Below are 14,724 nucleotides of genomic sequence, written 5' to 3'. Positions count from 1 at the left end.
ACCATCTCTCAAACTTTTATTCTTTCTCTGCTCTCTAAAACTTACCCCTTTGATCAAGGTTTATTTTGCCATCTGCCCTATTATCTCTTTATGTATCTTGGCGTTGAATTTAAGGACCTTGATGCAAGTTGTTATTATTTATACATCTTGGTGGTTACAGATGTATCTATTGTAGTTCAGATCTTGCATGGAGCAGCAATCAAAAAAACTCTCAGACCTTCCTTTGCATTTCTTGCTGGGTCTCCTGAGCCTGTTTTTTCTAAAAATGTGAAGTGCAGTGTCAATTGGGACATATTGCCGCAGTCAAAGAAAGGTATAACACCCCCTCCCCTCCTTTCTTATAGTTGCCATATTGTAAGTTTAAACATACACCATGAATGTTAGCAGTGAATAGGAAAAAAATGAAAGAATGGATAGGGTGGTGGGGTAAATAGATCATAAGGTAACTGAGTGGCTGAGGTAAGTATGAAGACGGACAGGATGGATCTGGAAGACTTGCTGGACTGAGTTAGGAAGATAATCGGGTGGTGAATCATAGAACCCCTACAGTGCAGGTAGAGGGCATTTGATCTATCGAGTCTGCATCAAACCTCCAAAGAGCATCTCACCCTGAACCACATTCCCCCATCCCCTTACCACACAAATCCATGGCGGATCCACCTCGCCTACACATCCCTGGATACTATGGGCAATTTATCATGGCCAATCGACCTAATCCACATGCCTTTGAACAGTGGGAGAAAACCGGAGTAACCAGGAGGTTGACCGTCGCGTCTGCTCAGAAGGACAGTTGGGGGTTAGCAAGGTCGGCAGAGGTAGTTGGGTGGGTCTGATTGGAGGGGCCACAGTCAGGTGCTCAGGCAGTTAAGAGTAATCAGTTTGGGAGGTAGTTGGGGGAATCAGTCTGTGATTTTTTTTGGTAACTATTTGGTTATGGTCTACGACACTCAGAGGATCCCAAAAACAGGGGAACCACCCATCTGAAGTTGAAACCGCCCAGGCAATTTCCACAAAGATCAGTGTGTAAAGATGGCTGTGGAATCTCAATATGCATCACGTCTCCTCAGACCAATTATTTTGGCTTAATTTGCTCACCAGCCCAAAGATAAACTGCTAATTAGTATTAAAAATGAACTCGAAATGTCTGAGTTTTCCCATGAGAGAAACAGTTGTTTAATTCTGACACCTAATTTGATCAACTGATGTTGGAATTAAGAAGAAATATGAAACGAATAGCCTTTAGTTGCTGAACAAGCAAAATTTTATTTACAAAATATCCAAATGTACACACTAACTTCACACAGCAACAAACAATTTCTAAAAAACTAGTTTGAAAATGTGAACTGTAGTACATTAAAAATATTAGAAAATTAGACAAGGTTTGTATTATAGCATAAGTTTTCTACAGTCATTTTTTGCAGCTTGATGGAAGAATGTGGAATCTGTATCTCTCACCTCTGCAGGTGCAGGATTGTAACTGAACTGGAATAAGTAAAGAAACCACACCAAAACACTAGCTCAGTAGCCTTGCCTCCATGAACTCAGGCATCAGGCAAACTTAATTATTGTCATTAGCTAGTCCCAGATGATACTTTATACATGCCTATGTATTATAACTTGACTTCCATTAGATGCAAAGGCATCAGAAATTTAAATTATCAAAGGGTGCCAATTTAAAATTCAGAACTGCGTGAGTAATTGCATGACCAGAACAATGAGGAAAACCTTTTGTTTTAAAACCTACATTACAATTTCAATTCAGATACAATATCATACAGTGTTCAAATTAAGACTAGCAGCTAGCAAAGTTACTGGTAACTAATATTCTATGTTTTGATTTTTGCTAGTGAGCTACAAGCATAAAGTATAATGTTGTAAGGAAGTTAAATAACAATTTAAAAGTTTAAATAAAATAATAAATTAATTTACATACTGATTTAGAAGAAAAATAACTTATGTTCTTATCTTGGAAATATAAATTGCAAGTCACCAGAAAATTCTACTAGTTGTCCAAACAATTTGAAACACTGATCTCACACATTTATTAAGTAAATCTCATTCACACGGTTATATCATTTTGCTACATCAAAATCACTTTTATAAAATAACAAACTGGAAGTTTTCTTTGTGCTCAGTAAGGTGGAGGATGTAACACTGAAAGAGAATTCAATGGTTTTCTTTTTATTCTATTGGCAGTACAAACTAAAGTCACATTTTCTGTACTCACTGTACTGAAAACCAAAATCTAACTTTTCAATTAGAATTTGGGTATTAAATACTTATCTACATAAATAGATTTTTGGTTCCACCTAATCAAGCACATACTTCGTACAGATTGCTGTATTCCTCACACTACTAAGCACTAATTAACCTCTTCCTAAAATGTAATACCCTTAAATACTGGAAAAACATTTCTGAGATTTATAGCAACTGGAATTTCCATCACATCCTGGCTATCCAAAACCGAGCCTTTTGAGCCAAATGACATTTTCGTTAATTCATATTTAGGTAGATGCACTGAAAATGATAGACCTCAATTAACCTGTGACTTGCAAAACTGATAAAAGAGGATGGACCTTTTTCCCTTTAGGTCATTTCTATTTGAACCTTAGAGTTAAAGTGAAGATGTCTCAAACCAAAGCAAATCGCACTCAATTTTTTTTGTTACATGTTTTAGTTGCTCTTCCAGTTACTACCCTGTAGAAATAGCTTGATGAGTGTGTTGCTTTAAAAATATATATTAATTCAGTACTAAGCTTCAGTTTTTTTTTGGTTCAGCCAGTTGTTAATGTGGAAGGATCCTGCCTTAGTGATTTATCTGACTTGTGTACCTAAATGGCCATTTATGCTCCCTCTTAAACATAGAAGAATCATATTATTTTAAGATATTTGGAAGTCCCCATAGATCCATCAGAAAGCATAGATTACAAGGAATGGATCAGCTTGACTTCAAGCTTGAACAAATGTAAAACAAGTACAAAGAAATATAATCAAATGTAAGAATGTTTTCAGAGCTCGAATTTAATACATGAGGTTTCCTTACCAGTACAATATTTTTTCTGATTGGTGGTAAAGAAACAGAATCTACTAGGATCTAGACTAGATAAATTCAGGAACTGAAATCACAAAATAAAACAACCCAGGAGTAACCAATCACCTCTTGGAGCCTGGTCAGCCACTCAAATAGATCATGGCTGATTTGCATCTTAACTCCGTTAATTCACTTTTGGGTTTTATATTCCTTAAAAAAGTATCTGTGTAATTAAAAAAAGTAAAATCAAGACTCAATAAAGCAACTGCAACTAACATAGTTACACTTAGAATGCAGTTCAGACATTTAGAGGGTCAACTCTACTAGATTTTCTCAGTCACTAAGATTTAATGCTCATCTTGCAACCTCATTCTAATTTTACAGTAAAGCTTTCCTGCACTCAAGTGGCTATAAACAGTTACTGCGCTTATGCAAGAGTAGGGAACCTTAAGCATTTTTTCCAGAAAAAGTGCCTTACTATGCACGAGTGGGCAGGGGTCTATAGTATATATGCTCCATTGATAGGAAATAAACTGTAGAATGGGAAGAAACTGAAATTCTTTAAAAAAAACAAAATGTAGATGCTACAAAAAAAAATCCCAAAACAAAACCAGATCTGACATGATAGAACATAGGCATTGAGGCATAAAGGAAAAATAGTGATTACATTCTGGGGAGATACTGGTTTGTTAATTTAAATGCACATGTTGTGCAATCATGCAAAAACCCAACTCTTTGTGGAGTTTACTTTCACCAATGATGGCACCAGGACATGACATCAATGGCAACTCTAGTTTATTCTATAAAGCAGCATAAAATCACTAAGAAGTCTTGAAGTGTGCAGGGTCTTTCATGCACAAGCCCAATTTTGAAAAAGGATGGACACAATCATTCATCTCTGCTGTGCCTGGAAGCCCACATGGTTTAGTGTCATATCTGTGCAGTGACATTAAATATGAAGTTGGCTAAAACAGTTGTTATCCATATAGATGTGCCTCTTTTGACAAGTAAATGTGAAATAATCAAGCTATCGAAACAAATTACAGTAATTGCTTTGTTATCTTTTCCTTTCTGTATCGATGTGAAATAAAACCAACTTGCATTTGAAAAATTTGAGAGAGAACTGGAAGTTGACAACTTCCTTTTTTTTCCCAAGCTCACCAACTAAGCCCATTCTTTAAATAAATGGTTCCTGATTTTTAAATAGTAAAAGGATCTACATACATTATGTACACTGTTAATCTACATACATTATTACACATTTGCAATAAAAGCCCCCCTAATGGCTGTGTAACCACTGCTGATTGTCTTAAAAACTTATTGGTTCACTAATGTCATTTCAAAAAGGAAATCTGCTATCCATGTCTAGTCTGGCCTGTGTGTCTTCAGATCCACAACAATGTAGCTGATATAAATTGCATTCTGGATCGTTATGATTGAGCAATAAATGTTGGCCTTGCCTGGAACAACCACATTCGATGAACGAATAGTAGCAAAAACGTTTAGGGAGGCATGATTATTAAATAGATGAGACAAGAGAGCAAGGTAGCAGTAAGAGAAATAATGATCAGAGTGGGTGGGAAGGAATAAAAAGAACAAACTTAAATGTGCATCACTCGATGAGGCTGGAAGTTCAAAAAAAAGTTAAACAACAGAACTAAAGCTGGGCGGCACGGTGGCACAGTGGTTAGCACTGCTGCCTCACAGCGCCAGAGACCTGGGTTCAATTCCCACCTCAGGCGACTCTTTGTGTGGAGTTTGCACATTCTCCCTGTGTCTGCGTGGGTTTCCTCCAGGTGCTCCGGTTTCCTCCCACAATCCAAAAATGTGCAGGTTTGGTGAATTGGCCATGCTAAATTGCCCGTAGTGTTAGGTGAAGGGGTAAATGTAGGAGTATGGGTTTGGGTGGTATACGCTTCGGCAGGTCGGTGTGGACTTGTTGGGCCGAAGGGCCTGTTTGCACACTGTAAGTAATCTAATCTAAAGGCTCTGTATTTGAACATACAAAGCATTCATAACAAAAGAGACAAATCGATAAGACAATTACAAATAAACATGAGATCTGATAGCCATCACAGAAAAATGCTGCAAGGTCGAAGACACTAGGACCTGAATAATCCAGGGTACGTCACATTTAGGAAGTAGAGGAAGCTAACATAAAGGTGGATGGGCAGGTTTATTAATTAAAGGATACTGCTGATACAATAGGCCGAGATTACCTTAATTCCGTGGAATCTTTTTGGCTAGAGATGAGAAATAGTGAAAGTAATAATTCACTTGAGGAGTCATTTATAGGCTAACAATTTGCTACCGTCAGATGTAGAATACACTGAGAAATAATGGGGACTTGTGAGCATTGTAAAGTGATCATTTTGGGTGATTTTATATTGAATGAATGAAACAGGTAAAGGATGAGATCATGGGTGTTTTAGGGACAGTATCTTAGAATGGCACATTCTAGAACCAAATGGAGGGCAGACTGTACTAGGTTTGATAAAGTGCAATGAAACAGCATTAATTAATTTGAAGCCTCCACTCCTCCACACTTACCCCCCACCCCACCCCAACTAGCAAATGATCAAAATCTAATTGAGTTTCAAGTACAATTTGAATAGGAGGAGAGTGAATCTAGCAAAATTAACTTAAATATGGGAAGTATCTATACGTGAAGACAAAACTGGCTAAATTGAACTGGAAAACACAGCTAAAAGGTAGGTGAGTAGAAATACAATGGCAGATATTTAACAGGATTTTGCAAATTACTCAAAAAAGATGCATTCTATTGATAAAGGCAGGTTTTCAAGAAAAGATGCGCCATCTGTGGCTAACAAACGAACATAAAAAAACAATCAAATTGAAAGTACAAGTATATAATTTGACAAAGATGAATCGAAGGTCAGAAGATGGGCAAAATTTAATGAAAAGCAATGAGAGAAAATCTCAATCCAAACAAAGTCAATCCAATCAAAGTTTGTGAAAGAGAAAACATGTTTGACCAAGTTACTGGAATTCTTGAAGTAATAAGCAGTGTGGATAAAAGGGAGCTTGTGGATTTGCTGCTCTTCAATTTCCAGAGGGCATTTGACAATGTACCACTGTACAAAATAAGAGCTGAAAAATGTGTTGCTGGAAAAGCACAGCAGGTCAGGCAGCATCCAAGGAGCCGGAGAATCGACGTTTCGGGCATAAGCCCTTCTTCCCGAAGCGCTGCCTGACCTGCTGCGCTTTTCCAGCAACACATTTTTCAGCTCTGATCTCCAGCATCTGCAGTCCTCACTTTCTCCTGTACAAAATAAGAGCTCAGGTGTGGGGTGGTCAGAGAATTTGTTAGCTAACAGGAAACAGAGAGGAGGCATAATTGTATAATTTTCAGATTAGCAAGTGGTGTCAAGTGGATTGCCACAAAGTTCAGTTCTGGGGCTTCAAATATTTACAATTTTCTTCAATTACTTGGATGAAGTGACCAAATATATGGTTGCTAAATTTGCTAAAGACACCAAGATAGACAGAGAAGTAAGTTGTAAATCTCTGCAAAGTAATACAGGTAGGTTGACAGAGTTGCAAAGATTTGGCATATTGAATATAAAATAAGAAAATGTGAACTTGTCCACTTGGCAAGAACAGAAAAGCAGAATATTACTCATGTGGAAAGAGATCGCAGAACTCAGAGGTACAAAGGAATTGGTGTGTCCTAGTACGTGAATTGCAATAGTTAATATACAGGCAAAGTTGCATTTTTCTTTGACTGTTAATATCAGATCATTCACAAAAATGCAACAAAGATGGTGATACATATTTTAATGCAATGCGTGAAGACGGTGAAGATTCATACACTACTAGTTCAACAAGTTCAATAGCAGTAAACAAAGTTTTGAAAGAAAGATGCTTAATTTGTGATGGAAAAATGTGCAAGTGGGTCAAATATACATAGGTCACTGGCTCACTCCGGGAAGTACAATCACCAGAACATCACAGAAATATGATTGTCACAGAAGTAATGTTCCCGGTAACAATGATAGTCATTTCATAGATGACTTGGATGAGGGGGTTGAGGGGTGGGTTAGTAAATTTGCCGATGACACAAAGGTTGGAGGTGCCATTGATAGTATCGAGGGCTATTGCAGGCTGTACTGTGATATAGACAGGATGCAGAGCTGGGCTGAGAAATGGCAGATGGAGTTCAACCTGGATAAATGCAAAGTGATGCATGTTGGAAGGTGGAACTTGAATGCTGATTGTAGGATTAAAGACCTGATTCTTAGCAGTGTGGAGGAACAGAGGGATCTTGGTTGTTAAGAAAGCATATGGTGTTTTGGCTTTCATTAACAGGGAGGGATCAAGTTTAAGAGCTGCAAGGTTTTGCTTCAGCTCTACAAGACCCCTGGTGAGACTACACTTGGAATATTGTCTCCAGTTCTGGTTGCCCTATTATAGGAAAAATACAGAGGCTTTGGAGACGGTGCAAAGAAGGTTTACCAGGATGCTGCCTGGACTGGAGGGTTTGTGGTAAGAAGAGGGGTTGACTAAGCTCAGACTTTTATCGCTGGAGATAAACATGAAGAGAGGTGACCTGATCGAGGTATACAAGGTAATGAGAGGCTTGGATAGAGCCTCAATAGCCAGAGACTTTTCCACAGGGCAGGACTGACTAGGACTAGGGGTTATCGTTTTAAGATATTAGGAGGAAGGTATAGAGGAGACGTCAGAGGTAGGTTCTTTACGCAGAGAGTTGTGAATGCATGTTATGCATTGCCGCAGTGGTGGTGGAAGCAGAGTCATTGGGGGACATTTAAGCGACTGCTGGACATGCACATGGATAGCAGTGAATTGAGGGGTGCATAGGTTAGGTTATTTTATTTTACATTAGGAATAATCCTCAGTAAATATTGTGGACCAAAGGGCCTGTTCTGTGCTGTACTTTTCTATGTTCTATGATAGCAACACACTATTCAAATTTCTTGTCCAAAAGTTTGAGATACAAAGACTGAAGTTCTATAAGGAATACTACAACAGTTTATAAATGTGAACAAGTTGATGCAACTGGGGAACAAATTAACCTCTGCAAGTCATTCAGGCTTGGGCTGATAAGTGGCAGGTATGTTTGTGCTAGGTACCAGGTAATGACCCTCTCCAAGAAAACAGAATTTAACTGTCTCAACATCATTAACATCACTGAATTGTATTAACACATCAATTGGCATTTGTGGAACCTCCCAGTAGCCATTGTCTCCTATCATCAACACTGAGTGCTGGGGGTTTAACCATATACCAGAAACTTCACTGGACCAGTCATAAATAGTAGCCACAAGAGCAAATCAGAGACTGGGAATTCTGTGGTGCGTAACTCACTTCCTGACTCCTCAAAGCCTGTCCAGCATCTACAAGGCAAAAGTCAAGCATGTGATAGAATACTCTCCACTTGCCTTACTGACTACTGCAGCGACAAACTCAAGAAACTCTAAAATTGATAGATTGCTAGTCTTAGAAAAGAAATTAATGCACATTTGAGTTTGCTAACAAACTATTTGATTCAAATATTATGCAGCAAAATTATAGTTGGTATGGATCCATGATGGGCAAGAACAAGTTTGGAACACAACTGGTTTAAAAAGCAGGAAGAGATTGATCGTTTAAGTATTTGTTGAATTTAAAAAACATTCCCTCATCCCTTACCCCACCAAACAAGGTATTAAAGCTGGCAAATAAAATCCGTACTGTAACCCCACACCAGCACGCCTTTCAATTCCCCGATCCCTGCGTGTAATAGCCTAATTTACCTCTCTCTGGGATCTATGTTTCTTTCATCTACAGACCTAGACTTCCATCGGGTGAAGGATAGAAGTCAATGCTTCATTCCTCAAGGCTGCTTGGACAACTTTATTGCTGTGGGGAGACCTTGTTCGATGGTCAGGCTGTTTAGGAATGATAGTTCTTCCCATGAATGAGCAGTACTCCCAGCATTTGTAAAATTCAGGCTTTGTTGGCTTCATTCTGCAGAAGTCCACTCTGCCATCAGTCTTTGAGTCTTTATAACCAAGGGATCGCTACTGTATGACAAGAGTTATTGCACAACAAATATCATGCATGCATGAAATATCATAAATACACCTTGCTATACTGGAACCCTGTTTAGGATTTTCCCATGAACTTTGGGAATGTGATTTGGGACCAAATGGAGGCCAGAGATTGGCACAGCATCCAACAATACAATCTTCTCACATGACTCCACTACCATCAACTTATGGACTGCATTTACTTCCTGATTCACTGGCCCAAACAGAAGAGCTACAACTTTTGTAGTCATGGCAATCCTAGCAGCAGAGCCAGGTCCTGCAGGGATGTTTCAACGTGGAGGGTGACCTAGGTTAAAATTGCTAGTGGCAGAACCACTGTCCACTTCAAGCATAGTATTGGAGTAGCATATTGGACCAGTAGGTGGTCCACTCTTTGGGGCACGATTCACCTAACCTGGCCTGGTTCAGGTTAGTCTCCTTTGTTGAGCAACCCCTTGGGTCCAGGGAGGGGAACTGCGCCACCATCTGTAGAATGCCTGAACACCTGGAAAATTATACATGTGAACAACTCAATTTGTTGCTCACTTCAATGGGGCGGTCATCAATTCCTGGTTCTCACCGTCCAGAAGATTAACCTGTTGATGCAGGTAGGTTTTAATGTGGCTCTCCCCAATTCTCCGGGATACCTCGCCTCCAAGCTCAACATCACGAGCAGGAAAATTCAACCCAATGCTACCAGAGCTTGGATCTCTATGGGGGGAGATCAACAGTACTCAGCGACATGTTACATGGAGCACAATCTTACCATCATTAGAATATAATCCATGCCACAGGTAAAACGAACACCAGTGAGATGGTTGTGGAGCAAGAGAAAGATGGTGACCATGACAGTTTCACTGGTCTGTGATACCAGTAATCACCAGCCCAATTTCCCATTCACTAGTCTTGTATCTAATGTTCCCTTTAACCATGACCATCACATCACAGTGCCTGCCTTGGTGTAATGCAAGATAAACATTCCAAGCTAAATTTATAAATTAAACTACAGCAGGCTAATTTCCCTTGCGCATTCACTTAGGTGCTGACTTTTCTTGCACCTTTCTCTGTCCTAGTACTCTGACACATTTTTACCTCAGTGGCTGCAGCATGCTTGGTGCAAGGTATTTCCATTGGCAGCAAGAGCTTCAGCAGTTTGGCCATATCTGTTCTAGCTTTGGATCATAGCACTCTGCTTGGCTGATTGACCATCAACAACAAGGACATTGATGGGGTGACAAGGATGTGAGGATGAAAGTTATGAGATACGACAAACAGATCTGGCCTACACAGAAGAACTGCCACACCACTGGGGTGGCATCTTAGCAATGAGTTGAAGGACAGATTACCAGACATCAGCTCCTCTGTGCTCTGGTCTAGTATTTGAATACATCCAGGGTTTGATGTCATTAATGTTCGTTGTGTTGCCAGATTATTGACTCCTAGCATAGACCTCCACAGCATAAACTTTGCAAAGTTTATCTTGAAAGTTTATCTTGACTTTTGGAGTCCTATCAAAAATTCACATCTTTCCACTTCTCCACCAATGCCCCCTGTTCATCATGGGCAAGTCTTGGAACCCACTTTAAGTCACTATATGCCAATGTTGAGTGTTTCCCATGTAAAAAATAATTTGTTACTGCAACTGCTTCAGCCACATGCACCTCCCTTTAAGGAAGGGTGGCACAGTGGCTCAGTGGTCAGGACTGCTGCCTCACAGCACCAGGGTTTGATTCCAGCCTTAGGTGATTGTGCAAACTACACAGACTTTCTCCATGTGTCTGCGAGGGGTTCCTCCCAAATCCCATAGATGTGCAGGTTAGGTGGGCTAGTCATGGTAAATGCAGGGTTACAGGGAAAGGTGGGGGGTGTCTTTCAGCAGGTTGGTACAGAACGGATGGACTGAATGGTCTCTTTCCTCATCATAGGGATTCAATGACATTAAGTGCACACTGGGCTTAAGTAGGATAGGCTAACTTTTACTCATGCTATCCTCTCACAATTTTGAATCCTCTGGTCAGGCATACAACCACTTAATAATATGCTTAGCGTTGGCTGCACACTGTAATTATTTAAGTGCACAGACAGCACAGAGTTTGCATGTGGCCTGCACTGGAAACAATTCATGCATTACAATCCTTCTGTTCATTTTCAGATCCTGTTCAATGTTGCCCCCATATCTTTTCAGTGAAAGAGATGTGCTGATTTAGTTGATTAAAATCCTCTTATATTTTCAAGCATGTTGAAAGTTTCAACAATATGTACAGTACATGTAGCATTTTGCTGTACAATGCTCTGAAAATAAGACAAAATGTATTTGCTAATCAGCCCATAATGTCACGTGATGTCAAATAGAACAGCATGTGTAATTACCAATACACCAATTTGCATCTTTGGCATGTAATTTCAAAGAGCTCAATAGTTTTACACCATCAGTTTTCTGAGAACTGAGAGCATATCAACATGCATAATTATCCTTAAATATCACTGGAGAGCTACAACAGATAGTAAGGCCAAATAGTAAGTAGACCTGCATGACCCCTTGATGGTGTTATGAAAAAACAGGTTAAATTGCTGTTCACAGTGCAGGCTCTTCTGTATTTGTGAATGCTTTGCACAATATATAGTACTCTGCTCTGTTGATCCCAATCTTCCAATTGCTTGCCATTTTAATACTCTCTTATTCTCATGCTAACATTTCTGTTGTAGATCTGTAGTGGTTCAGTGAAACTCAACACAAGCTGGAGAATAATACCTCATTATCCACCAAGGCATTTTACAGATTTCAGGACTCAACATTGAGTTCACCAACTTCAGTACATGAACCCTTCCTCCGTTTTGATTATTCACCTCCTCCCATCAGTGTCTTGTTTGCATGGGTTTGTTTTCAGCAAGGCCAACCTATTTTTGACTATTTACAACTATTTTGTATCTAGTTCTCTCCTTTACAACTATTAGCACTCCTTTTGCTTTTTTCTCTAGGCACCCTCATTATCTGCTACCTTCACTCATCCTTCCCTTTAGCCAACAACATAATAACCATCATTTTCCAGCCTGTTAAGCTCTGAAGAAAAACAGTGGATTCAATATGTTAGGTCTATTGCTCTCTCCACTGATGCTGTCAAGCCCATTGAACCTCTCCAACACTGTTTTTATTTGTGAAGAAGCATATTATTTATCAGTGCATTTTTATTTTACTGTTCAGGATACGTACGTATTATTGGAAAAGCCAGAACGGGCGGCACGGTGGCACAGTGGTTAGCACTGCTGCCTCACAGCGCCAGAGACCTGGGTTCAATTCCCGCCTCAGGCGACTGACTGTGTGGAGTTTGCACGTTCTCCCCGTGTCTGCGTGGGTTTCCTCCGGGTGCTCCGGTTTCCTCCCACAGTCCAAAGATGTGCAGGTCAGGTGAATTGGCCATGCTAAATTGCCCATAGTGTTAGGTAAGGGGTGGATGTAGGGGTATGGGTGGGTTGCGCTTCGGCGGGGCGGTGTGGACTTGTTGGGCCGAAGGGCCTGTTTCCACACTGTAAGTAATCTAATCTAATCTAAAAAAAACTTTTTACCCATCCAGTACTTAAATAGCCACGAGTACCTAGCCTATCCCATTTTAAAGCAATGCCTGTGAATGTTATTGGAATGCATGACCTGCACCTTATTGAGCTAATTAGAATGCTGTAAAGTATATAATTCTTCCGGGGTGGAGAATTAATAATGAGTTACCTCAAAGAATGAGACAAGACAAACAATATTCTAAAGAAAAACTAAAGTTCGAGCATCTAGTGATTCATACTCAGGCCAGTATAGGTCAGAGTTAAATCATCAATTTTTATCGCCCCATTATATTATCAATAGATTATATTCAGTACGCTAAATATAAAACTGAAAATATATTATTCACAGTAGATGGCTATATATATATATATAAAATAGTCAGATATATGCAAAAGCAACACACACTGGCCTGGACTTTGTAACTGGTAGCAAAAGAATGTCCCTAGTGGTTTATATGGCTGGATCTGCCTTCTCATCACATTACGCTCCTTCCACCGATAGCTTGAAGATACTTCCAACAATCAGAAGCAGTGATGACACCATGTAGGATATCACTGAGAAATTCTCACAGACAGCAAACTAGGAAGTAATGACCAGCAATTATCCCTTATTTTCCAATCATTTTACCAATTACATGATAAAGATTAAGATATACACATGAGATTAAGCTGGAAACTGAAATATAAACTTTAAAAATGACAATTACTTTACAAGTCCAGACATACATAATGGATAAATTGAACATTTCCATAAATGAGTATTTTTCAGGTGAGAGAAGGTGTTCAGAAGTAATTGAGAACTGAGTATGCCATTATTAAACCCAATTACAACTTATTCAGCAAGGTATAACTTTAGCAGTGCTTAATACAGCAGGACCAATAGCACAAATAGTAAGTTCACATAATTTCTGAAGTGGGCTCTGAAGCTTTCTCTCCAACAGGACTTCAACAGTGTGCCTTGTGAAACACTGAGGAAATCAGGGGTGAGAGCAGCTTCTGGATTTCCCACATTTAACAACAAATGTGGCAACACCAGTAGTTGCTGATAGTTTCACAATTATATTGACAGTGAATGTCAACAATTTAGTTATAACTACAGCTATGAAATCCAAGCTACTCTGCCACCTCTCTGTTTACAACATCTCTCACTAAATTTACCATCTGCTAACTGTTAAATTCGAGCTCTGATTAGCAACAACATAAATGATACATAGCACTGGTGAAAGGTTTCTTCACATGATTCTCTAGTTTTCCAATCTTTCCTGTATTTTTTAAAAAATATGCTTTCATTTCTTGTAATGCAAAATGACCTCAAACATTAAAAACACCAACCGTAAATCAAATAATTCTTTCACACAGACACCCCCACAATGTACAACATTTGTAACACAGAAAAATGCAGGAACAAATTTAAACTGAACAAAAGGTATAGGTACACACTAATGATTCAAAAAAAACTTGTTACCCAACTGGTTACTTGATTAGCTGAGTTACCAGAACCCTCTCGAATACAGAGAAGTGAATGTGACCTGTGCCTAGGTGTGAGAAGTGAACTTATATAGAGGTTGATAGCACCCGATTGAAAACTAAGAATTGAGCACTATCTATTCCCAGATCGAGAAGGTGGGCTATGCAGAAGGTGATGGTATCTGTTAGAATGCTAAGAAATTGCCACTCGCTTTGCACAGAGAAAAATGGCCTGTGCCAAGGATGACAGCACCTTACTGAATATTGGGACGGGGACACTATTTTTGCCCAGATGAGAGAAGGTGACTTGTGCAGAGGATGACAGTACCCTACAGAATGTTGGGAAATTGCCACTCTCTTCGCCAGGTGAGAGAAGGTGACGTGTACAAAGGATGTCTGCTTAGATCTCTATGCAGGCAGTTGCTTCATTTCTCTGTGAGAGAAAGTGCTATTGCTGCATGTAATGCCGCATCTTCATCAATGTTGTAATCCTGCAACAAATAATAGAATATTAAAACAGCAAATTATTCCAGTCCAGTAAAATATAGACTTTGTTAAATAAAATACTTTCTACTCAGACAGTTGCATGCTTGGTTTTATTCTTTCCCTTAATTCACTAGA

At 39.4% G+C, this 14,724-nt stretch overlaps 1 protein-coding gene across 1 annotated transcript in view; it reads right to left on the bottom strand.

The window, feature by feature from the left end:
• Positions 1-1,238: 1,238 nt before the first annotated feature.
• Positions 1,239-14,724, bottom strand: part of rnf166 (ring finger protein 166) — a 68,036-nt gene continuing 54,550 nt past the window's right edge. The window contains exon 6 of the mRNA XM_072596053.1: positions 1,239-14,594. Within this exon, the coding sequence (XP_072452154.1) occupies positions 14,529-14,594 (66 nt within the window). The 3' untranslated portion in view covers positions 1,239-14,528. The remainder of the gene's footprint in view (positions 14,595-14,724) is intronic.

The sequence above is a fragment of the Chiloscyllium punctatum genome, chromosome 26 (assembly GCF_047496795.1).
Source record: "Chiloscyllium punctatum isolate Juve2018m chromosome 26, sChiPun1.3, whole genome shotgun sequence".
In the NCBI taxonomy this organism is placed as follows: Eukaryota; Metazoa; Chordata; class Chondrichthyes; order Orectolobiformes; family Hemiscylliidae; genus Chiloscyllium; species Chiloscyllium punctatum.
This window is presented reverse-complemented; position numbering and strand designations above follow the sequence as displayed.